Source organism: Pygocentrus nattereri, chromosome 3 (assembly GCF_015220715.1).
Source record: "Pygocentrus nattereri isolate fPygNat1 chromosome 3, fPygNat1.pri, whole genome shotgun sequence".
NCBI classification, from domain to species: domain Eukaryota; kingdom Metazoa; phylum Chordata; class Actinopteri; order Characiformes; family Serrasalmidae; genus Pygocentrus; species Pygocentrus nattereri.
Window position 1 is genome coordinate 23,203,290 of NC_051213.1, and position 26,980 is coordinate 23,230,269.

Sequence of the window (26,980 nt, forward strand, 5' to 3'; positions counted from 1 at the left end):
GGTGGACAGATTGACATCTATATTTTGCACTCTTGATAAAGCTACTTTTCTTGATCAACTGTCTAATGAATGCTGTGGTTTTAGACACATTAGGCCTCATTCATAAATATCTAATATAAAAAAAAAGTCTTTTATTAAATTTGCTCTTGAGAAAGGTCCCAAGATAAAGTCTACGCCAGATTCGTGGTCTTAAACCACAGAATTGTGCTCTTGAGTGTGTAGATCATACCTAAGAACAAATTCCAAATAAGAAAACATTGGTGAATGACAGAATCTGCCTAAGTGGGTTTTAACAAGGCAGTTGTTGAATGAGGCCCATTGATGTTTCACAAGTTCTGTTTTGGCCATCTGTTTAGAAGTTCACCATTTCAGATGTAGCTCAGGAAAGTTGGGAAATTCTGTTCAGTAATACTGCACTAACAACACTTTACAAAAAGTGCTGATGCACGCATGCACACAGGTAAAACAGATGATCAGGGCACCAGAGAAGAAATCTAGAAAGTTCCAGAAATGACAGCAGGACCTGCAACAAGAGAAAGAGCAAAGAATTGTAGTTGTAGGTGGCTTGTACTTCTGCTTTGTCCTAGCAATGCGAGTTTAAAGAGTATACAGAGGCCCACTAAGCAAGAGGTTGTAGCAGCTTCATTTCCTTCTTATTTTAAAGCAAACATGTTTTGACTCATGAGGTCTACAATGCCACAAATTGCTGAAGATCCAAGAGTAGATTGTAGGTGTTATGGAGAACAGAGACTGTCCCTGTCCTAGTGCTTACAGTTTCAGGGCAGTTACTCAAAAAAAAAAAAAATTCTGTACAAATTTCTAGTACTTCTCTCAAACTGTAATGGAATTAGTTCTCTTTATTTTATAGATAGTATCACCCTGAAGTATCTTAAAACTCTAATTACCTTGTTAATCCATATCGGTTCAATCAATTTCAAACTACACTGACAACCAGTAATCCTTTAAGCAGTGGAAAAGAACTCTGCCCATTTACTGTAAAACTGAACCATATCTGAGCATGAGGTCAGCATGTCAAGGATGACGACGCATAAAACAACACCCAGTTAAGGGAAATAAACTGAAACAGCTGTTAGTTTTGTTTTTGTTGCACAAAAAAAGAGAAAACTTTGGAAAGGGACACTTTACCCCACTGTCAGGTCAAGATGCCCACATACCCATAAGAAGACCCTTAGATGAAAAACTAGCATTAATGAATTATCTGATTCACATAGAATGTATACTTTGTATGTCAAATAACTTTTAGCATTAGGATTCAAGAACACTGTTACTGCACTAAATTACAACACTAAGCATCCTATAAAAATTAAAAGCCTAAAGCCCTGTTTGTCTCAATTTTGCATCTACTTTGTAAATAATAATTTAATTCTGCCAAGCTGGCAAAGTCCCATATAAATACAAACTCCAATCCAAGTCCATATTACTCTTTCTATACTCCTGATCATGTATTTTAAACCTATTGTTGAAGTTTTCTTGTATAACTTACACAAATAAACATAATTTTACAATAAAATAAAATTAAACTAACCCCAACTAACCCTGGAGAAATATACTTCAGTAATGAAGTCATCCAGATCTACGCTCATTTTCTTAACTGGAGCACAGGCATTCAGTAAATGTGTTGAGATTGGATTTTGTCCCATCATTTGATCAGAAGAAGCCTGCAGTCCAAGAACAGCAGACTCTAAATAAAATCCTTATGAATTATAGCAGTCTCAGTACTTTAAAAACAAGTAAAATAATGATGCATTACATCACACGCATGCCCTTAGAAACATGGATTAAAATAGTCTGATTAGGTGAGGGTACTCTGTTCTTCAGTATGGGGTTTTTTAGGCATTCCATTTTAGCATGTGATTGGTTTGATCTGTGCTTTGATGCACAGATTGCTTGTCAAGTTTACAGTATTGGGACCTACTATAATTTACACTTAAATGTCATCTTTACATGTAATTATTAACAAAATATTCCAAAATACATCTAATACATTACTGTAATGTTGTTAACAGCTAGTAGTCAAAGTAGACAGTTATTCCACACAGCATTTGCTTTTATTTTTGCTCTCTCAAACATATTGAGAGTACGGATGGAACTGGAGTAAGATGGGACATTAGACCATTGTTTGAAATGGGGCAGATATGTTTTTGTTTTCATCAACTCTATATGAGACAATAGTTTATTCCTGAAACAGTGCAAGAACTAAAGCAAAAGGTAAAGATATACACAAATGTACAACAGACTAGACCTATTTTAGGAAGGAACATGAACAAAAACTGAAACAACTAAGTGATCGAGGGCTAGCAAGACTGCACAGCTTCTTGTAAAGCATTTTGATAGCCCTCTCACTCCCTAGCACTCAATAGAAATTCGGTATACTTGCACTAAAAGCAATAATGCAGGCAGGTAATTTTAAATGGCCAGGATTTGGATCATTTAGATGATTGGCTATGTGAGTCAACTAGTATAGCCCTGAATTACCCAGTTAATGATTCCGCCCACACAAATGAACGGACAAACACTACAATAACATCTCTGGAACATAGTTTGTGGTTTTTTGTTCCATAAACACACCCTAAACACCCTCAGAAAACAGCACAGAGACATGACACTCCCTTTCATTCGGTTTTATTCCACAATCCTCCTTCTCTTGTACTCCAATTTACATTATTCACATACAGCTGTACCCAGTAGTTACAATTCTCATCACATTAAATAACTAAACATTAAAAACAAAATAGGCAAAGCAATGCTCATTTAAACTCATGATAAGATGAAAGACAGCCATAAATCATGTTTTGTCATGTGTTTATATCTTTTTTTCCTCTGGTCATTACTAAGATGCATGAAGCTGTCTGCCATAAGGTGCAAGATCAGATTGCTGAGTGGGCTCTTCATAAATAGTGACACAGATGCACCTTGGTGGGAGGTGAAGGTTTGTTTAGTTAAGCTTGACTGTAGAGTGGCTTCTTATAATCACACCCTTTTGCCAGGGGAGGTTCTGACCGTGGCAATGCTTGGTACAATCTAAATAGCAGTCAGTGATTGAGTTGGCATGGGTCTGGCCAGGCTGTGCTTCATCACACAAGGACCCTCAGGCAGCAAGTTGGAGCCAGGCAGATAAGGCTCGTATTTATCTAACAGTCACATTTCTCAAAGGACTTCTGGAAGGAGAGAAAAGGACAGGAAGACAGTTAGAAATTAAACCATATTTGAGGCTTTGTAAGCCACAAACAAATGGATATCAGCATTTTACTGACAATACTGTGGAACCCAATATGGTATGCTCCCCTCCCAAATTTTTTCAGAGAGTTTTTCTTTCCAGTCTAAGAATTTAGGACACTGCTGCTATTTAATGGCATAATAAAACAGCAGCCATAGAGAGAAACATACCATTTTAAATATAACAGGCACAAAAATAACATTCACAACAATCTAATTAGTGAAATATGGTGGTATATACTGATGGTACAAAGTACACAATTTAAAACAGCAAATACAGAATCAATGCTTAAGCCCCTGGGAACCTAATTCTATGTATTTTGGCCTTCTAATTAGGTAAATATTGGTCGTGTGAGCACAGAATATGGCAGCACCTATCAATATCTTTCCAATGTCTAGCGCTATGGCACGCTGAGAGTCTTTGAAGGTGGTCCTTGAAGCATGCTCATTAGAATAACATGCGACACCAAGACAGCGCTTAGATATGTCTGATAAAAAGCATAGGTTTTTGAGCAGTTTTCTATCATATCTTTTCCACTGAAGCTTTCTCTATGTCTAATAACACTGATGTCATGCAAACATTTTTAATATTCTGCAATATATTGCCAGATTAGATAAGTTAGATAAAAGCTGACTGAAAACACTGCTTTATGAAAGCTGGCAGTCCAATGATGTGACCTCTCCATGTTTGCTTTGGGGGTAATTTATGGTGCAGGCCTGTCTGCAGGGTAGCAGGTGGGAATCCTTCCTGCTACAGGAGAAGGCTGGCCCGTAGTAATGCTGACCATGCCAGATAGAGGGGGCAGAAGGGGCATACCAGGACCAAGGTCCTGTTTCCAGCCCCGACTGACTGCCAGTGAGGCACATGGCAAACTCCCACAAAAAGAATCTACCAGGCCCAGTGCCTCAGAAGATTAAACACCACACGTACACCCACTGTGACATCCACACCAGAGATAGCCCTCAAACCTTGTTGAGAAGCTGCAGGATAGGCAAGGTGATTGCCAAGAATAACACTTCAAATTATTGGTGCCATGTGGTGTCAATTTTAAGGTGGCCCTGCAAACTCCACACCAAACACGAGAGGTCAAATGTAAAAACAGAGTTCCATGAGGAGTGGCTCTTTTCGCTCAGCCTGAAAGCTATTCACACTGTGGTCTACAGTGATAATAATGATAGAGGATGGTAAACCTTAATATAAGCAGTCACAGATGAACTCAATCTTTCAGTACAATCACAATGATATAAGAACATATTAACTTGGTCGCTGACAGCAGCATGGTACCATGATAGGATGCCACATGTGCAACAAGTCCAGTCGTGAAATTTCCTTGCTACTAAATATTCCACAGTCAACTGTCAGTGGTATTATAACAAAGTGGAAGCGATTGGAAACGACAGCAATTCAGCCACGAGGAGGTAGGCCACATAAAATGACACAGTGAGGTCAGTAGATGCTGAAGCACATGGTGCACAGAGGTCTCTTTTTCTGCAGAGTCAATCGCTACAGATCTCTAAACGTCATGTGGCCTTCAGATTAATTCAAGAACAGCATAGAGAGCTTCATGGAATGGGTTTCCATGGCCAAGCAGCTGCATCCAAGCCTTACATCAGCGCAATAGAAAGAGTCAAATGCAGGTGTGTAAACCTCACTGCCACTGGACTCTTGTATAGTGGAGACGTGTTCCCTGGAGTGACGAATCAAGATTCTCCATATGGCAATACAATGGACTTCGTGGGAACAGTTTGTAGGATGGCCCCTTCCTGTTCCAACATGACTGCGCACCAGTGCACAAAGCAAGGTCCATAAAGATGTGGATGAGCGAGTTGTGTGGAAGAACTTGACTGGCCTGCACAGAATCCTGACCTCAAACTGATAGAACACCTTTGGGATGAATTAGAGTGGAGACTGCGAGCCAGGCCTTCTCTTCCAACATCAGTGTCTGACCTCACAAATGCGCTTCTGGAAGACTGGTCAAAAATTCCCACAAACACACTCCTAAATCTTGTGGAAAGCCTTGAGTTGAAGCTGTTAGAGCTGCAAATGGTTGCCCAACATCTTATTAAACCCCATGAATTAAGAATGGGATGTCACTCAAGTTTATATGCATGTGAAAGCAATGAGAGAATACTTTTGGAAATACAGTGTAAGTGTATTTTGTACAATTACAGACTGTAGTCCACCTGTTTCTTTGTATACTTTGTTAGCCTCCTTTTATGGGCATGTTATGCTTGATTGGTGTATATGCTCATTTTGAAATTGATGTCTGCAACATGTTCCAAAAAGTAGGGAGAGGGGCCATTTAAGGCTAGGAATGTTGCATAGAGGAGGTGGCTGATGGGAGAGGTTGTTTCATGCTTGAGTATAAAAGCAGCATCCTGAAAAGGCCTAGTCCTTTATGAGCAAGGACAGGTCAAGACTCACCAACTCTGATGTCAAAAATGCATCAACAAATAATCCAACAGTTTGAGAACATTTCAATAAGCCACCAATAAGTGTATCAGTGTCCATGGTATTGGTAACTTGCACATCTGTGAAGGCACCCTTAAGGTGAAAGATACATGCATATTTTGGTGCTACATATGATGGCTTCTAGACGATGTCTAGTTTTAGGACATATTTTTGAGCCACATTCTTAACTTAAAATAGCATGGCTGTGTAATTAGTATGTTCTCCCTTCCAGGCAAGGTTAATGGGGAAATTCTTGTTTTGGCAATGGAACAGTGCCACCTATTGGATGTATTGGATAAATTCCTTAGAAAAAGACAGGAAGGAGAGAACAAAAAAAAGTGATGGCAAACCACAGCCAGAAAGGAGTGCAAGGCTCAGTTGAATCTGTTTATACTCTTTTAATCTCTTCCATGTAATCTGTGACTAAACATTTTATTTAATTACACAAGCATATTATACCTGATTAAGTTCATTTTTTGGTTAATTATAAATTAACTGTGGTTGCTTTTTTTTTTTTTTTTGGTGCTACCTGCCATCTTTGTCCTAGTGCTATATGCACTTTCATTTGTGTATATAACAAACGTATCATTTATTTTGCATATGAAAACTACATCAGTGACTTTCTGTAATGTATTTGTTTCCAGTTTCACTTTAAATTCACAAGTTAGAGCAAGAAGCTATATCATGACTTCGAAAGACTTTTGTCGATAGAATTTGGCTGCTGTTTAGTTCTGGTTAACCTTAATGAGAACAGCACACAGCAAATCCTGCCTGCTCCAGAAGTGTCTCTTGTTGACAACACATGGCACATTAATAAATCCAAAGTATGACAATAAAGGTCCCATATAGTTATGTAGCTGAAGACCTGTCTTAAAAGAAGTGAATATAAAGGAAGATAACAAACGGGAGAGAGCCCAAACTGCAGGACGTATATAAGTAACAAAAACCACCAGATATTAAACGTGTCAGAGTAAAATGCTTTCATAATTATAATGCGCCATTTCAAAAGAAGGAACAGACGTATAAACAAAGAATGAAACAGTGGTTGAAAGTTGAGACCCATTCACAAGGACAGGCAGAAGAAAGTAATATAGCCTGATGAGTCATCTTTTACTTTTTTTTAAATGCACATCTGGATGAGTTTTACTTCTTGAGCCAAAGGAAGTCTCCCACCCACACTGCCTACACCCAGCACATCAACATGAAAGTGAGTCTGTTCTTCTTGAAAATTTTCTCATTAACAATGACCAGTGTGTATAAAAGCTAAACTGATCTGAAGAAAAAAAAAAAAAAACACTAAACCTGTTTATTAAAATATAAAAAAATAATGCCTTATATTATATTATTATTAAAATATCCATACACAGACTCATTTTTTGATAGCTTTGTCCACCTGCTGAAGGTTCTGTAGCAGCACTGATATCTCTAATCTCACCTGCAACATGCTGAGGCTTCATAGGGCCTGCTTTTTTTAGAAAGTTCCCACCATCAAAGGCCACAATCGGTTCATCAGGAATGTCAGTTTCCGATTTCTCCCGCTCACCACTGCTGGTGCTGCTATGATTGGCTAGTTGGATGATCTCTTCAAAGTGGGATGCCTCACCCATTGAAGACAGCCCATTCTCATGCTTGGAGGGCTGGATGCCATTTATCACAAGGAATGAAGAACTGAACAGGAAAGGAAAAAAGTTGTACTATTTGGACAGATACAGTTCTTCAAGGACTCAAAAAAACTAGACATCTATTAAAGCAACTAATATAGCAAAGAAATCAATCCAGTCAGTCCTGATTTTTGTTGTATTCCATGAGCCAGTTAATCAATTTTGGCTTCCTAGTACACATGTGCAGGAATGAAACAAAGTGGATTAGTCGAGAGACCTTGAGAATCTGTTCCTATGTATTTCATGTATACTGATGAGTCAAAACATTATGACCAGATGCAAATAATACTGATGGTCTCATAACAGCCCATGTCAAGGTCTGGGATATAATAGACAGTAAGCAAACAGTCATTTCTAATAGTCGATCTGTTGGACTGGCATGAAGAGCAACTCTGAAACGGTAACGCTTTTGAAGGCTTTCTTTCCAAAGAGGGACAAACTACAAATCATTGACATGGTGTTGGGTACCCAAGGCTCTAAGTGTAAGTGTAAGGGCCACAGACGATCCCATCTGGTCCAAACGGACAGAAGGGCTACTGTGGTACAAGTCACAATTTGAATTTTTTTTATTGAAGGTTATGGGAAGAATGTGTCAAAATACGCAGTGCATCACACCCTGCTGCATATGGGGTTGTGCAGCTGCAGACCTGTCAGAGTGCCCATGTTAACCTCTATCTGTCAATTAAAGTGCCTACAATGGGCATGACACGCTTTGGAACTGGACCTGGAATCAATCGAAAGTTGCCTTGTCCGATGAGCCCATTTTTTTACGTTAACAGTAACGTTAACAGGTATGTGTACTCCGTTTACCTGGGGAAGTGATGGCACCAGGATACACTGTGGGAAGGACTACTAACAAGATCTTGGTGATGGACACTACAGGGCAGAATTCACGCTTCGACAGACTCAAACTCTTTGCGTCTCACATGTAGAACCAACAGCATTTTACACATGTTGCATCGGTGCAGCATAGCCCGTATGATGCTTTTGCAAAGAATAACTAGTTCTCTTGTTGTGCACTAGCTTAATATTATTTAATCACATTATTTAACACCAATCACTTTACAATGAGTTGCCACTTTATTGAATAGGCATACTGTATATCTATATTCACTGGCCATTTTATCAGCTACACCTGCCATGCAGAATGTTGCCCATTCCAATGAAATTCAGGTACAATATATAAATTGGCAAAACTGGAAACCTGACATATCTGACTAATACAAGTTTAAAAACAAAAGCTTATTGTCATGTACCTCTCTTTTGTGCCACTTTGAGATTCATTATTCTGCTTCAGCTCTGTGCTTGGATGGTGGTTGGTTTTGATTGGATCAGCTGATGCTATGAGAGAAAATACCATAATTACATTCTCAAAAAAAGAAACACTAATTCCTTTTCTACTTGGTTATAAGCTTGTCAGAATACACAGTTGGACACAATTGAACCCGCCATCTGGATTCATTTGAGGAATCTGAAAGCACTCTTTGTATTTACCATTTCATGACAGATCTTTGTATACAACCGAAATTACAAATGTTAAAACTAGACTGAGAAATGAGCACAGACATCATAGTACTTTTTGGGGAGAAAAAAAACAAACAAACTGGATAATTGAATAAGCTATGCATTTAATTTATCCCATCCACAAGGACAGTGGCTATGTTTAGAAACACCCAACCAGCAGCTTGATTGGAAGAAAAGGACTTAAGTCAACTAGTCTGGTTCTCAGCATGACATCATGGTGTATGAGTGCCCTAAAACTGACGCCAGTCTCTACTACAGCTCTGGCTGTACTTTATATAAAAGAGGCATTGAGAAGATTATACTTTAAGATGGCAAAATGAAATGGATCAGTGGTTCTCAAACTAGTCCTCACAGCCCTAACACATCCCACAGTTTAGTCTACCCAGCTTCCAAGCACTCAATACATGTTTAAGTTGTGTTGGGACCTGCTCTGGGGATAAAAACACAAACACATGCAGACTGTTTGGAGGGGGGGGTATTTGAAGTGATTGAATGAGAAGCACAATTGTGAGCTTGCACAATGTATATGCTCTGTAATGTGAAATCTGTTCATTATGTTAACCATGTTGGACCATAACTCATCTGAGTCAATCCTGAAACGCAATCCTATTCAATATCCCAGATACATGGTCCCTGGCCAATAAAGAGGAAGTATTTTGTAAGGACTGGCTTTTTGGAAAGCAGACAAGGTTGCTTCCCTCAGAATAGCAGCCCTTGTTCACAGCAATTACAGGTTGCATAACAAATAGGAAAAGTCGCTTCATACACTAGCCTGCCAACAGATAGAAAAACATGTTAAGAAAGAAGGAAAAAAAACAGAACAGCGAGTCTGAAACAGCAGTGCTATTTGGCACTACAAACATTCAGTCAACCCTAGAATTAATGTTCTATAAAACAGTTGAAAGAATTAAATGAGGCAAAAATGTCATACTGATGTGTGGAGAAAGCAACGGATGCTTCTTTTTGGTAATGGACAATAACATTCTTCAAGCCAACACTTTAATATTTTACCTTTAATGCTCTCATATTCAGGTTTGGAACTTCCACCATTAACCTGGGAAGCAGAAGAAGATTTTGTGTCCTTCTGTAGAGGAAGGAAGATACAATGGAATTAGATGTGGAGTTCCTGTCCACCCTGTGCTTAAAGACAGCTCTAAATCAGAAACATACCTTTTCTCCCATGTCTGTTTTGCGTGTCCTTTTCATGATCTCCTCCAGGCGCTGGTGGGGAAGAAAAAAAAAGAAATCATCCAGAGCACACAAAAGCACAAAAAGAATTACATTCACACTGAATCATAACTATTACTACAAAAAACAGACCCTGACTGTGTCACCCTAATTGAGCACTGCCCCTGTAACAAGCTTGTTTCAACAGTGCAGATCAACAAAAGAAGCACTGAAAAAAAAGTCCTCTTGAGGAAGAAACAGCAGGTGTTACAGCAATAAACTGAGCACTAAGTCACGGTTTGAAAGTTAAACCATGTGAGGAAAGACAAAACCCCACTGAAAGCTACAGGCTGTTGTGACCAAGGAGAATCGAGTAATTTTGATAAATTGTGGTAAGACAGACTGAGTTAGTAGAGGGTTAATGCCACTGAAGGCAGCACAGTAAGGGAGAGTGTCTGTCTCTTATAAACACACTTTTCACTTAAGTGTGGATGGAAAGTGAGTATGTGCCTCTGTGGGTGGCACACTGGAGTCACAGATATGCTCCTCCTGCTCACACCCAGCAATTAGCTGGCCTTCAAGAACTATTTTTGCTAAGTTGTACTAGTGCTGAGGGACGACATGTGTAACCCAGTCAAGAGGAAGTGGATAAATGTGTCATGGTGGTAGAGCACCATGTTTACATAGAGTGAGTTTAAAACATCTGCTCATGGTTGAGGTCTGAAAGAAAAATGTCAGCGAACTTCTGTGAATGCATGTGATTCCCCTCCTACCTTCTTCCTCTCCAGCCTCTCCTGCTCCTCCTTTTGGAAGTGCTTCTCCCTTTCCAGGCGCTGCCGTTCTGCCTCCTCCCGGGCCTTTGCCTCTGCCTCCTCCTTCTGGAACACACACAGCCAGAACTAATGGAAATGCTGGGCTACTGCTGACCAACTTGCATGTGGTTCTTAAAAAATTGTTGTACTGTTCTGTGTAATGTATACATGTCTCTAATAAACTAACCAGTGAAGAGGGTTTTATTAGGGATGTAAAATGCAGCAGAGCATCACTATGTATCCATCTGATGCTAATGATACAACTGCATTTTTCTGTAAAGCAGGAATGTCCAATGTTATCAACCAAGGGCTGGTGTGGCTGCAATTGTCCATTCTAAACAAGCTGAAGCACACCTGATTTCACTTGTTTAATCAGTTGGTATCAGTCTGAAAAACTGCAGCCACATCAGCCCTTTGCGGCTAAGTCTCGACACCTCTGCTGTAAAGTTATAATGATTTTTCAATAACATATCTATTCATTTTTTGCTTAAAAATAACATTCTCAGGATATTTTCAAATGTAAAAATTCAGAAAAGCGGCTTTGTGTATTGTCTTTATTGTCTACATTCCACTACTGTTTAAACAGTTCATCAAATATTCTGACATAAGTAATGAAAAAGTAGTGGTAACACAATGTAATATTACTGAACAAAATCAGGCACGAATCCTCATGGCAGCATATTAAATCTGCCATGACGTTAATGGCATTGTTGTGTAAATATTATATAGCAGGATTACCGGATTACCAAATTTGAAACTGTGAAAATTCTCCATTTTTAATCACAGTTTATGGCATTATCATGATATTGTGTTGAGAAAAAACACTACATATATGAGACAACACACACACACACACACACACACACAAACACGGTTCTGAATTTTTTTTTTAATAGCAATACGATTCTATTGGTTACACATTTTAAGGATTTCTATTTTTGGGCAGAAAAGAAGTCAGTGAAGGAACTTGTGTATAATGCCAAAGAGTTCTTCATCCTGTTTTTTGTCAGTCTAAATTGCGATCACAGTTTCCCCTAGAATATTTTTGTATGTTTCAAGCAGGGTAGAAGACCCTCTAGCTAGCACAGTGAGCAACAAGGGTAGCATTGTGAGCTTTACTGTTAACTGTGAAGGTGTTCAGGCCAATAACAGCAGTACATTAAAATAGCAGTACAAACATACAATATCTTAAAAATTCTGTGATGAAACTCCAGAGGTTTTATGTATAGTGTTGTTTAATGTGTTGAACACAGGGTGGTGGCAGTGTCACCAGAAACAGATCTAATCTAATAGAGCTCTAATACAACTGTAGTTGAGCAGGTTGTGTAGAATCTAGAAGCCAAACAAATATTTTTTGAGCAAGTGCTGTCTCTGTGGTACTCAAGCTTAGACCATATAGCTGCACTGTAACAGTGGAAATTGGGAAGTGAGAACAGTCAGCACAAATAAAGGTCCAAGTGACTTTGTCAGGCATGTGTGGCAGACTGAGAGACAGAAAATAAAAGACATGTTACCACTTTAGCCATCTTGTTAGTATGGTTAAAGTCTGCTGTCTCAGTCTGAGCACCATACAAATGACTTCTACTCAGAATTTCATTAAACTATTTAGAAGTTAAGTAAAAGAAACTGTCAATGCATTACTTGTTTTTTTTTTCAGAAATGAGATGCAAAAACAGGCTTTCATTTGGTAAAATAGTCACCTGCTTTGTCTTCAAAAACACGTCATAAGCCCAGTTGCTAAGAGATTAAATCTGCACATGCTGTGAAACAAAAGCCAGTAATCTAAACGATTGATCTGCAAGGCTTGATGTGTGCACATTTTTTCCTCCTCAGTTTTCCAAAATCCAAGATCCTTTTCTCACTAATTGTACCTGTCTCTGGAGGCGCTCATTCTCCTCCTGTTCTGCCTTTGCTCTCTCCTGTGCCTCCTTCTCCTGCTGCAGGCGCTGGGCTTCGTCCCTCAGCATCTGCTGCTCCGCCATCAGTCGTGCCTCCTCCTCTCTGCGCTTCCTCTCCTCCACCTCCCGTGCTAACCGCTCCTCCCGCTCCAGCCTGCCCCACACAAACACACACGTTTTGTCAGGACATGAGGTCATACATGTCCCATATGTATTTATGACTGCATAATATTTATGTACTGATAGCGACCAATAGGCCATAATTGTTAAATGATTTTGCCCTTTCTGTCAACTGAAACCTGCAGCAGGAGCATTTTATGCCAAGGTACTTTACATCTATTTTTCTCTGAGTTTCTGACAGTTGGGACATTTTTGTTCTGAAAATGTATGACAAACAACACACCCACATAAAACAGTCCAGGCACACACAAGAACATTCGCAGAATATCATCTATATATCTATATCTATATGTATATCTATATATAGGTGCAAAATGAGATGGAGACTGCCATGGATAAAATAACATACAAGATATTACCAAAAGTATTCACTCACCCATCCAAATCATTGAATACAGGTGTTCCAATCAATTCCATGGCCACAGGTGTATAAAACCAAGCACCTAGGCATGCAGACTGCGTCTACAAACATTTGTGAAAGAATGGGCTGCTCTCAGGAGCTCAGTGAATTTCAGTGTGGTACCATGATAGGACACCACCTGTGCAACAAGTCCACGCATGAAATTTCCTCGCTACTAAATATTCCACAGTCAACTGTCGGTGGTATTATAAACAGAGTGACAGCAACTCAGCCACAAAGTGGTAGACCACGCAGAAATACAGAGCAGGGTCAGCAGATACTGAGGCACATAGTGCACAGAGGTCACCAACTTTCTGCAGAGTCAATCACTACAGACCTCCAAACTTCATATGGCCTTCAGATTAGCTCAAGAACAGTGCATAGAGAGCTTCATGGAATAGGTTTCCATGGCCAAGCAGTTGCATCCAAACCTTATATCACCAATACAGTAGCGCAAAGCATGCCACCACTGGGCTCTAGTGTAGTGGAGACGTGCTCTCTTGAGAGATGAATCAAGCTTCTCCATCTGGCAATACAATGGACATGTCCGGGTTGGCGGTTGACAGGGGACCGGTACTGTGCCTAGTGTAAAGTTTGGTGGAGGGGGGATTGTGGTGTTGGGTTTTTTTTTTTCAGGAGTTGGGCTCGGCCCCTTGGTTCCAGTGAAAGGAACTCTTGATGCTTCAGCAGAACAAGAGATTTTGGACAATTCTATGCTCCCAACTTTGTGGGAACAGTTTGGGATGGCCCCTTTCTGTTTCAGCAGACTGTGGTGCAGACTGTGCACCAGTGCACAAAGCAAGTGTGTTCACTGCCCCCTAGTGTGTGTGTGTATATTCACTAGTGTGTATGTGGTGTTTCACTTAACGGATGGGTTAAATGCGGAGGTGGAATTTCCCCGTTTGTGGGATTAAAAAGAAGTATCACTTAACTTAAAGTACTAACGTCTAAAATATGCTGTGGCTTTAGTAATGTAATTTAAAATTGTAATTTATCATGAGAACGTTAATCATCCAACCCTGGTTGAAAAGAAAGTGTCTGTTATCTCCAATTTAAAGCTGTGAAGCTGACCTATTTTTCTCCTCCTGTTCTTTCCGCTCCTGCTCCTCCCGCTCCCTCTGCTCCCTTGCTTGCCGTCTCTTCTCAGCCAAAATTCGGGCAGCTTCTTCTGGGTCGTTGGTTCCAGCCATAGGCTTGGCAGGGGAGGGTGCTGGAGAAGTTAATGGAATACTGGAATTGGCTGTGGAGTTCTCAGGGATAGAGGAGGCACTGACGGTTATGACTGGTGCACTTTTAGATGCTCGCGTCTCAGGGGCAGCAGACACAACAACTGGGGGGATAGGAGAGGAAGCTGGACAACAGACAAAAAGAATAATGTTCTTTAACTGAAAACAAAACAGAAAGTTCTCCTTGAAGAAGCTACATAACTTCAGAATGGTTTTGTCCATAGCCTGAAACTCACTCATTCATTCTCGCACCTCCCAACTCTCTCATTATGTCTATACAATACAGACTTTATTATGATTCTTGCATAAATAATTTGCAACAGAGAATTCCTCCTACTATAAAGCACAAGTTCTTGAGGCAGTGTTCTGGTGTGGCATGTGAGAACAGTGAATAATGTTCCGTTATCAAGTAATTAGTGCAGCCACCGGGGCTGGAGCAGACAGTCATTCCTTTAATGAGCTGCATTCTCTTTTGTGAGTAATTAACAACCACATAATCTGCTCTCACTGTAGCTATTACACATTCTTTCATACAAACACACAGTTAATTCATAATCCTAGCCCAAATCTATGTGACTAAACTTCTAGGCTGCAAACTAAAATAACCGTAAAAAGACGCTGAAAAATGAGGATGCTACAGCCACAACAAAACAGTGGCAAAAACTAAAACATTCTGAGATAATCAATGTGACCTAATCAAACAAGACACAAAGCTGTTGTGATCACACTCACCTTTGGTGTTATCAGGCATGGCAGGTCTGTGGCTATGTTGGGCTTTATCTACAGCAGCAGGTGAGCGAGTGCGTGCCTCCACCCGAGCAGGTGTCCGTGCCCTCTTGGGCCGAGCTTTCGGCGTGGTGGGACTAGATTGGGCTGATGCAGGTCTTGAAGAGGAGGCCCTGCCTTTAGGTGTGATGGGAGAGGCAGCCTGCCGTAACAAGGGACTGGGACTGGAAAAAAAGAGGACACAAATTTGTACACATTTAATAAGAATAATTAGACCTTGCTCTAGAAATTTGTGCATCTGTGTGTGCAGGTGTGGCTGTTTTATCACTTGATGGAATTTCTTACACACACTACATGTCCAAAAGTATTCTCTTGTCGCCTTCACACACATATGAGCTTGAGTGACATTGCATTCTTAATCCATAGGGTGTAATAAGATGTCGGCCCACCCTTTGCAGCTATAACAGCTTCGACTCTTCTGGGAATGCTTTCCACAAGGGTTAGGTGTGTGTTTATGGGAATTGACCATTCTTCCAAAAGCACACGTGTGAGGTCAAACACTGATGTTGGACGAGAAGGCCTGGCTCGTAGTCTCCACTCTAATTCGTTCCAAAGGTGTTCTATCAGGTTGAGGTCAGGATTATGTGTAGGCCAGTCAAGTTCTTCCACACCAAACTCAGTCATCCATGTATTTATGGACCGTGCTTTGTGCACTAATGCGCAGTCATGTTGGAACAGGAAGGTGCCATCCCCAAACTGTTCCCACAAAGTTGGGAGCATGAAATTGTCCAAAATCTCTTGGTCTGCTGAAGCATTAAGAGTTCCTTTCACTGGAACTAAGGGGCCGAGCACAACTCCTGAAAAACAACTCCACACCATAATCCCCCCTCCACCAAACCTTACACATGGCACAATGCAGTCAGACAAGTACCATTGTCCTGGTAACTGCCAAACCTAGACTCATCCAACAGATCATCAGATAGAGCATGATGTGTCACTCCAGAGAACACGTCTCCAGTCCAGTGGCCATGTGCTTTACACTGAAACCCATTCCATAAAGCTCTCTACACTTCTTGAGCTAATCTAAAGGCCACATGAAGTTTGGAGATCTGTAGCGATTGACTCTGCAGAAAATTGGTGATTTTGGTCAAGTTTCAAGTTTATTTGTCATTTGCACAAAATGTCAGGACATTTATGCATTGAAATGCTTGTGGTGAGGCTCAGGTAATCACTCTAGAGAAAGTAAATAAGTAAAAGTAAAATATAACAAAAACTGAAATGTATTAAATATACATATATAAAAATATAGAGAAATATATACAAAATACAGAGACAATATACATTTTAAAGTGACTTAGTGTTAAAGTGTTACTGTCCATAGCAGAGATGACATGATTTACATTTACAGCATTTAGCAGAAGCTCTAGTATCTTTGCTAGTTACCAATAGGTTAAAAGAGAAAGCTAATCCAGGTACTGCTAGATTGAGCTTCAGGTGGTGAGCTGCCGTACATGAAGAGATGTGATATTATAATGTGACTGAGTGAAATGGTAGTTGGGGACTGACCCACAGCTTCACAGCTTGTTCAGAAGCCTGACAGCCTGTGGGAAGAAACTGTTCATTAACCAGGTTGTTCTAGCCTGGATGCTGTGGAATCTCCTGCCTGATTGCAGGATGGTGAACAGGCAAGGCAGTATGCTGGGTGACACTGTCTGACTGGATCTTTTTGATCTTCCTGAGGCAGCGGGCCTGGTAGATGTCCTGTAAGGCTGGTAGTTTGTTGTCTATGATGTGTTCTACTGTCCTCACCACTTCTTTACATTTACAGTCATGGCCAAAAGTTTTGAGAATGACACAAATATTATATTTTCACATGATCTGCTGCCCTCTGGTTTTTATGTGTGTTTGTCAGATGTTTTTATCACATACAGAAATATAATTGCAATCATATTATGAGTAACAAAAGCTTTTATTGACAGAATGAGTTAATGCAGCAAGTCAATATTTGCAGTGTTGACCCTTCTTATTCAGGACCTCTGCAATTCTCCCTGGCATGCTCTCAATCAACTTCTGGACCAAATCCTGACTGATAGCAGTCCATTCTTGCACAATCAATGCTTGCATTTTGTCAGAATTTGTAGATTTTTGTTTGTCCACCCGTCTCTTGATGATTGACCACAAGTTCTCAATGGGACTACGATCTGGGGAGTTTCCAGGCCATGGACCCAAAATCTCTGTTTTGTTCCCTGAGCCATTTAGTTATCACCTTTGCTTTATGGCAAGGTGCTCCATCATGCTGGAAAAGGCATTGTTGATCACCAAACTGCTCTTGGACGGTTGGGAGAAGTTGCTCTCGGAGGACATTCTGGTACCATTCTTTATTCATGGCTGTGTTTTTAGGCACGACTGCGAGCGAGCCGATTCCCTTGGCTGAGAAGCAACCCCACACATGAATGGTTTCAGGAAGCTTTACAGTTGGCATGAGACAAGACTGGTGGTAGCGCTCACCTCGTCTTCTCCGAACAAGCTGTTTTCCAGATGTCCCAAACAATCGGAAAGGGGATTCATCAGAGAAAATGACTTTACCCCAGTCCTCAGCAGTCCACTCCCTGTACCTTTTGCAGAATATCAGTCTGTCCCTGATGTTTTTTCTGGAGAGAAGTGGCTTCTTTGCTGCCCTCCTTGAGACCAGGCCTTGCTCCAAGAGTCTCCGCCTCACAGTGTGTGCAGATGCACTCACACCTGCCTGCTGCCATTCCTGAGCAAGCTCTGCACTGCTGGTAGCCCGATCCCGTAGCTGAAACACTTTTAAGAGACGGTCCTGGCGCTTGCTGGTCTTTCTTGGGCGCCCTGGAGCCTTTTTGGCAACAATGGAACCTCTCTCCTTGAAGTTCTTGATGATGTGATAGATTGTTGACTGAGGTGCAATCTTTCTAGCTGCGATACTCTTCCCTGTTAGGCCATTTTTGTGCAGTGCAATGATGACTGCACGTGTTTCTTTAGAGATAACCATGGTTAACAGAAGAGAAACAATGATGCCAAGCACCAGCCTCCTTTTAAAGTGTCCAGTGGTGTCATTCTTACTTAATCATGACAGATTGATCTCCAGCCCTGTCCTCATCAACACCCACACCTGTGTTAATGGAGCAATCACTGAAACGATGTTAGCTGGTCCTTTTAAGGCAGGGCTGCAATGAAGTTGAAATGTGTTTTGGGGGATAAAGTTCATTTTCTAGGCAAATATTGACTTTGCAATTAATTGCTGTTAAGCTGATCACTCTTTATAACATTCTGGAGTATATGCAAATTGCCATTATAAAAACTGAAGCAGTAGACAAATTTATATTTGTATCATTCTCAAAACTTTTGGCCATGACTGTACAGCATATTGACTGACGCTCTTATCCAGAGCGACTTATAATTTGATCATTTTACACAGTTAGGCGAAGGTAGTGTTAGGAGTCTTGCCCATGGATATAGTGTAGGGTGCTTACCCAGGCGAGGGATTGAACCCTAGTCTACAGCGTAGAAGGCAGAGGTGTTACCCACTACACAACCTTTAAGGGCCTTATGGTCATATGCAGTGCAGCTGCTGTACCAGACAGCGATGCAGCCTGTGAGGATGCTCTCTATGGTGCACCTGTACTACAGTGGCCTACCAATTTGTGGCTGAGTTGCTGTCATTTCCAATTGCTTCCACTTTATTATAATACCACTGAAAGTTGACTGCGGAATATTTAGCCAGGAAATTTCGTGCCTGGACTTGTTGCACATGTGGCATCCTACTACAGTACCACACTGGAATTTACTGTGCTCCTGAGAGCGACCCGTTCTTTCGAATGTTTGTAGAAGCAGTCTGCATACCTAGGTGCTTGGTTTATTACACCTGTGGCCATAGAAGTGATTAGAACAAAATGAATTCAATCATCTGGATGGGTGAGTAAATATTTTTGGCAATATGGTGCATTAAATGGGGGTTATGTGCCCAGAGTAAAAATAATTCATGTTTATATTACCATTTTCCAACTTGAGTCTGTCTTTACCCCTCAGAAATAAACAGGCACTTTTAGCTGTTGTGCCTTCAAGATGTATATAAATGATCTCTGTTTTGATTAGCTGCCTTGTATTGTGTCTCATTCAAAGAGAAGTCTGAACTGAAACACTCCTTATAACATGCAGAATAGATTAATAGACATCCATACATTCTGTGACATCACAAAAAGCAAATAATTTCTGCAGTTCAGCTTCCATTTAAGGACTGTTCAAGGAATGAATTTTTGAAACTTTACAAATTTTTATACTCCATCAGACTTCGCAAAGAAGCCCATTTGGTCTTCCATGATACAGGCCATTTAATGAGCGACACATGACTGTCATTTAAAAATTATAAAATCTAATCTACTTAATGGTCATGGGGGTTACCTGGGCTCAGGTCTGGTTTTCATTGATGGCAAAGACCGCCTCTTCTTCAGCACCTTCTCTTTGGTGATGGCACTCTTTTCCTTTTCATTCTCTCGCTCCTTGTCTTTCTTCTCCTTCTTCCTCTTATCCATCTGCCAAAAAAACAATACAACAAAATCTGAAAATAGATACTACTGAAATAAAACCATTAATACTGTATTAAACAGTAACCCGTGATGCATGTGAGTCAGTGACAGACTGAGCAGTGAGACAGACGTACAGGCGTAGAGTCTCGTCTACGTTGGCGCTGGGTGATGTCAGGGGTGCTGGTTGTGACCGTCCAGCGCTCAGAGCATCGGTGGGGCCGGTGAGAACACACTGAGAGTGGACTCGCTGAGGCTGAACGAGGACACACGGGAGACTCTGGGGAGAGACACACACAACCGGAGAAATGTAACCAAATAATGCAGAGGTTATGAACCGCAGTCTGGCACATTATATTAAGCATTCAAACCTCAGGTTCATAGAAATGCTTGTGTTGATCTTCTTAGTGATAAAAGCCCTGGAGCTCGATTTACAAATAATTATTTTTTAGGAATCATAATGTTATGATAGACAAATTGCAATCAGCTATTTTTCACCAAATCATTCAGCTTGTCTTTTTTTACATGAACTGAAACCAAGCTTTCTCCTTCATTTTCTCTTTTTACAGCTGTATGTGTAATAAATAAATTCCTAATTATAGTGTACATCAAATGTTTTTCCCCTTCCTGAGCAGTGCCTTGTTTGAAATCTTGAAAGCAATGCAACAAAATTATTCATTTTAAAACTCTGTCACATATATGTAAAGGTTTGTAAGTAAATCATGTGATCTTGTGTTACTCACGAGAGTCTTTGCCGTTGTTTAGCACGCTGGCAGCACTACGACTCCGTGCCAGGAAGGACAGGGTGGGTGTCATCAGCCGGTCCACAATGCTACTCTCCCATGGACTCAATTCCAACCTACGGGCTGCAGGAGGAAAACATTAGGGGAGGGGATGTCAGACCCAGCAGCAGTGTCCTATTTTCTGCTTTCCTATTTAACTTTCACAGCTATTTATCCACTCATTGTTTTACATAACATATACAGAATAAACAAACAATGATGACATCTAGACTCTGGATCTAGGCTTTCAGTATTACGTAGGAACAAATACATTCAAGAGACTCAAATAAAAGTAACAGGATTGGGTCATATTCACAGAAACCAAGAAAACAGATTTATTTTATCCCACTTTGAAGAGTGATTAAAATAGCAAAAATAGAAAATAAGAATGCTGATTTCTAAACTGCTGTAATGCCCATAATGCATCAGCTAAAACAGCTAAAAAGTGGTCATATAACCAGATCAAAAAACAATAGAGCTGTCTGGCATACCCAGGGTCTGCAGGACATTTTCTCAGAGTGCTGATAGCTGTCTCAACAGCAGTATGCATCACACTCACCTCTCACACTCACCTCTCACACTCACCTCTCACACTCACCTCTCACACTCACCTCTCACACTCACCTCTCACACTCACCTCTCACACTCACCTCTCACACTCACCTCTCACACTCACCTCTCACACTCACCTCTCACACTCAACTCTCACACTCAACTCTCACACTCAACTCTCACACTCAACTCTCACACTCAACTCTCACGATAACGTTCTAGTGCATGCACCACATAGACAAATGAAAATAACTTTTGGCACCAATAATACACTTCCAACACCATAATCATCATGGAAATGGAAATGAGCTCACCAACAACACTGAAACGGGTTCACTTATGGACATTTAAACAAGAGGTCTACAATTCCAGACCTTGAATTCAGTTTCCAGTCCCGGATTTTGCAATCACTAATAGGTATTACACTGGGTGACCAATGGGTTTCATCAAGAGTTCACACCAGTCATAACAAAATCTAGAAGTGGAAACTGGATTCAAGGTCTGGATTTTAAGACCTCTGATTTAGATTATGATGCATAAAAGAAAAAAGGAGACAGAAACAGCCACCACCAAAAATGAACCATTCAAACAATGGAAACTGACTGGGAGTGTGACCAGCCCCTTTAGTGGAAAAGGCAACAGAACATGGAGACAAAATTCATACATTCATATCCAGATATGAACATAAGAATGTCAGGTTTAGAAACTCAAGACCCAAATCAGGTGAAGAGGTTGGGCAGGGGAGAAATGATGCTGTGAGGGCTGGGGCAGGCAGGCGATTGGAGGCCAAAAAAGAGAATCAAATAAGGAAAACAGAAATCATAAAATGTGAGGGGCGGAGCTGGAGACGGCGAGGGAGAGGGAGCGAGTCCAGGGGGTGCGGCCTTACTTCTGCTGGGGGAGTTCCAGAGGGTGGCTGAGGATTTGGAGAGTCGCTTGTTTAGATCTGAGTCCACATGTTTTGGCAGGTTGACTGCAGATATAGAGCATCGGCCTGTAAAACCCAGAGAATACCGCGGAGGCTTGAAGTGCCGACATGCAGCTACAATGATCCATGGTCAAACACATTACAAGTGAGGAAAGAATTCACAAATGATGGCTGTTCGCAAAACCTGCTTATGAACAGGTAGAGCTTATAAATCCTGCACTGCACTTCATAAAAGGAAAAAATACAAATACAAAAACACAATAAAAAGACTGTAGAAATAAAATCTGTCTATTATGGCACTCGGTCAAAGTGAATTCCACCAGGTTCCACCAAGTTTTTCAGAACAGCACTTTACTCTTTTACATTCAAATAGTATCAAGCATATGTTCAGGTAAAAAAACAAAAAACACAACAACAACAACAATAACAACATTAGTGTCTAACATTTGTCCAATATTGTCCACTGTCAGGAAGGATTTTGACCACTGATAGTTTACACTTTCAAGCTTCATGCTAGACATTTATCTTCTGTATAAATAAGACAAAAAGCTTTCAATTTATTTCAGTGCTATGACGGAGCACAAGTCCAGTGTAAACAAATAACTAAATTAATTTGACTCTAGAGAATTCCGTTGGAGACAATACTGACAAACCTGCAAATGAGGTCATGAGGCCCACGAGACAATGCTTCAGCATTAGGAACAGAGTTGCAGTGATTTAGCTTAATCATGCAGGACTCTACTGGACACTTTCCCTCAGAAAACACCAGAGTGGCTAATTCCAACTGCAACTTAAAGTTCAGCAACTGGGTCATGACAGCTAACAATGTGATGTTTATGCACGAGAAATCAATCTAGCTCAGCTCTCCTGCTCAATGTACTTACTCATATGATACGGATGTCCCACTTATGCACATAAATACCAAGAAACTAGTAGAGCTGTAGAATTATAGGTGAACACTTACTTGTGGTTGGTCTGAAACAAGCTCATCACATTGTGTGGAAAACACCTCTAAAGACAGATCCATTTTCAAAAAACAATGAAATCTAAAAATATGGTGACAAGAGCTCTGTGGTTCTTGGGTCATTTACCACTGATGCTGGGTAAACAAACACTTGCTTTCAGTCATAAAAGATGAGGAAACCAACTAGATGCAACAACAGCTCTTAATTGACATTATTGGTCAAAACCTGCTATTTCAAACATCTCTGTGTTATTGGGAATAAAGTTATAACACAAAAATAAGGGACTGTAACGTTGTTTTTTGCCAAATACTCTCAGGTTATACTGTGTTCATCCATAGAAACCAACTGCACCTATAGTAACTCTGTGCTACTCACTTTGGCTCTGACTTGAATTGGCACTCAGCCCTCCGGCCCAGGACCATCTCTGTTGGCGAATCTCAGCCCATGTCTTCTTCACAGACCTCTGGATGGCAGCTTCGTAGCGCTCCTAACCACAAACAGAACTGCTTAGACATGGAACAATCTCCATCCTTTCATACACTGCCAATTACCAAATATCAACCAGTTGTAATGATATCAAATTACTGGATATGACAGTGTGTCATTGTACTTTTGTTTCTGTTAGTATTACTGCCTGTGGTCTTTGCTTGTGTGGGGGATTTTTGAGCACTTAACAGACATTTCAGGAGTATTTGTGGTTCCTTGAATGCAGTAAAGCAGAGTCATTCATTGTTCACCTTGTTCTTCTCCAGTTTCTGTTTCTGTCTTTCATCCAGAGCAGCCCTGCGTTTCTCAGCCTTTAGTCTCTGCTCCTCCAGCCTCCTCCTGCGTTCCTGCAACTGCTGCTCTCGCAACTGCCGTGCCCGTTCCTCCTTCTCCAACCACTCTGACTTCTTAGCAGCTTCAGAGGGAGCCACAAGGAGAGGGAGAGAGAGAAATAAAGGGAGTATATGTTAATGAGCAGGTAAACATGAACAGTCAATTTAAACTAACTAATCTCTACTTTCAATTAAAAAATTAAATTAATAAAAATATTATTCCATGTAAAACCAGAAAAACATATCCGTTTGAGTTTACAGTACAGTGTAAAAATCTGAACTTCTCTTTAATTTTTTTAATATTTACATTCCAGGCAAAACTGCTATTAAGTATAAACTATTCATTTTCCAAGTTACTGTGTCCTTCTAGTAAAAGGTGTGTAGCTTTTGGTAGACATTATGACAAAGTTATTAAAACATATACACAGAAAATAGGACTGCTTACAACTGTGCGAGATCTGTTCAACCACCCAAACCGCTACCATCAGATAAAGAAGACAACTCAACGCTATGGGTCTGAAAAGATGTGTAATGGCTAGAATATTAAAACTGGACATGTAAGATGTGAAGAATATATTTTTATGAACTTAAAAGTCTAAATTTGTAATTGAGATTACTTGGATAATGAGTAGCAGAAAATGCAACCAACTTCCAAGACTGAAAAGGGGAAAAGTTGTGGAAAAACCATCTCTGCAAATTTCTTTGAAAAACTGAAGGCAAGTCTCCAGAAAAGAATGCAAGAACGAGGATATATTAAATACAGAAAACATACACTAGATTCAGCTGTTTGAGTTCAGACTTTATATGAGCTGTAATAGGTTGTCTACTGCCTTGCCTTTATATTACCCATCATTCTACATAATTGCTGCACACAAGGCTATTCACACCAAATGCTCCAGGCCACACAGCATATTACACGTCAACACAGATGTAAAAATGCACTACACCCTACTCATCTGTTTGAAACAGCTGTGTTCCAGAGGGTAGTTGTAAAACCTTTTCTTTGCAAAGGCAAATCTATGTTCCACTTTACATGGAGATAAATGAACTATAGTGGCTTCACACAAAGAGACATGCTGACGTTTCTCTAATTCTTTTTGACTGGCATTTATATCCCAACATCACATTAAGCACTTCTGCCTCTTCAAATAATGTACAATCTTCGAAATGTGTTAAGCGCCAGACTCTCCTGAGACTGTAAGACAGGAACCCCTAAATAAGAGTTACTTTGTTCTATCAATCTTACTCTCCCTGTGTCTCTAGATCTACATGAAAACATTTTACACTGTGGGGTGGCTTATGATTTTATTCTATTACAGTGCAGTTCTGTTACAGGGGCAGCCTGCAGACATATTTACACAGCTAATGTGACATCATGCAGAAAGCAAATAAGAACCAGCAGTACAGTAATCAGAAGTTGATACTAGACTTTAATGTTTCTAACCCTATGGCTTGCAGGCATGTTTGTGCTGCCACACAATTGGAAAAATGCAATGTCACAGCAGTGACTCTAGCTAACCCAAGTGTGTGTGTGGTGGGGTGCTAGGTGGAACGACATAGAAACACTTGTGCCCTAATTTCAAACGTGTACAAGAAGTTTTAACAACAAAACAGAAATCTGACAGCGGCTATGTTTTGATATAGAGGATTCTGTGCTTGAAAGGCTAGCTTGGCTGAACAACTTCAGTAAAATATTTCTAACCAGTTTTTTTTTTTACTAATATTATAAACATGATTTAAGCTGCAATTAAATTAAACTAAAATAAATCAAATAATAAATTTTATCCAATAACAACCCCTGTATTATTAAGAATTCCACATTTAAAACTGCATGCATCAACTGCTCAGCTGCCTAACAGTAACTAATAAATGATCATCCAAATTCAGGCCTGAATTTTGTAATCTAAAAAGCATCTAAATAGTTCTGTTATGTTTAGCGTAAAGCGAAAAAACTAGATTATCAACTAATATGATAATACGAAATCAGTCAGCCCCTTGCATGGGACTATGCAAGTCCATGTGAAGCTGTGGTATAAATTAGCCATGGCCTGAGTAAGTCAAAGTGTCTCTCTCCATAAATAATTTATAAACCACCAGAGAGCACAGTAGACAAAGAAAACCTGCATGAGATTCCGACAGTCCAGGCTCAGGCATGCTCTTTCACAGTCATGTTCTCTTTCACTTGCACTACATTCAGAACTGATAAGAGCTCAAAGTAGAGACTAAAGCAAATTTACAGCAGCTTAGTTTGAAACTGTTACAGTCATTGTCCTAACAACAGGGCAACACTTACTATCCCACTCGTTTCCACCTGTAAATAGAGGGTTTCAAAACAAACCCTATTGTATTTAAGACTGCTAGTGATTATTTCCATCCTTTCTGAATTGACAGTGCCTAAAGAATGGGGCTATGATCAGATGAACATACTAACATCTCTGAGATAGCCTTACAAAAATACATAAATAAATAAATAAATTAGTAAAATCATTATCAGTGACTAAAACTATGTAGTTTCATAATAAAAAGTCCATACTTTTCTTACACACATCAAACCTGATGTGCACATACAAACTTAAATGCTGGAAACTATGCATACACTGCACTCATGTGGCTGGAATGAATACTTGCAAGTTATTTTCTTTTGTCCTCATGATAAAAAAATAAAACAAATACCAATATCTTTTCTCAGCCAAGCTAGTTTGGGTGTGACAAGTTTTTGTTTTTAACTGAATACATCTGGTAATTATAGTGAACTCTGCTGCAGAACAAACAACAACAAAAAACAGATATAATAAACTGTGAGCTTTTGTGGTAAGGAGTTCAAATACGGTGTGCTTAGGGCTGAGACCTGCAATTGACCTTAAACTTATCATCTATGTTCTTGACTCAAAGCAATTAAGAAAAAGCCCAAACAACCCGATCAGACCACGGACCTTCACTTTATATAAAATGTACCCACATTAGACTGGTAAAGCCCTAAGATGGTATTACCAAAAACCTAAATAGAAAATGTAGAAAATCTGCAAGCAGTGGTCATAATTCCTAGGCTCACTCACTTTTAACATTGGTCCACTAAAAATGACTGCTCAAATGCCATTTAAATACTAA

At 40.1% G+C, this 26,980-nt stretch overlaps 1 protein-coding gene across 4 annotated transcripts in view; it reads right to left on the reverse strand.

Moving 5' to 3' along the window:
* Positions 1–2,626: 2,626 nt before the first annotated feature.
* map7d1a (MAP7 domain containing 1a) overlaps positions 2,627–26,980 on the reverse strand; it is a 43,341-nt gene continuing 18,987 nt past the window's right edge. For 2 of the 4 annotated variants that reach the window (XM_017708271.2, XM_017708270.2), the window contains 15 exons: positions 23,792–23,955; positions 23,430–23,541; positions 22,051–22,155; positions 20,571–20,693; positions 19,965–20,107; positions 19,706–19,836; positions 15,290–15,507; positions 14,403–14,682; positions 12,725–12,905; positions 10,815–10,919; positions 10,045–10,095; positions 9,886–9,958; positions 8,607–8,691; positions 7,125–7,357; positions 2,627–3,179 (listed from right to left, as the gene is read on the reverse strand). In XM_017708271.2, the coding sequence (XP_017563760.1) occupies positions 3,169–3,179; positions 7,125–7,357; positions 8,607–8,691; positions 9,886–9,958; positions 10,045–10,095; positions 10,815–10,919; positions 12,725–12,905; positions 14,403–14,682; positions 15,290–15,507; positions 19,706–19,836; positions 19,965–20,107; positions 20,571–20,693; positions 22,051–22,155; positions 23,430–23,541; positions 23,792–23,955 (2,015 nt within the window). In that variant the 3' untranslated portion in view covers positions 2,627–3,168. The remainder of the gene's footprint in view (positions 3,180–7,124; positions 7,358–8,606; positions 8,692–9,885; positions 9,959–10,044; positions 10,096–10,814; positions 10,920–12,724; positions 12,906–14,402; positions 14,683–15,289; positions 15,508–19,705; positions 19,837–19,964; positions 20,108–20,570; positions 20,694–22,050; positions 22,156–23,429; positions 23,542–23,791; positions 23,956–26,980) is intronic. The other 2 variants (XM_017708273.2, XM_017708272.2) reach the window with 1 other exon arrangement.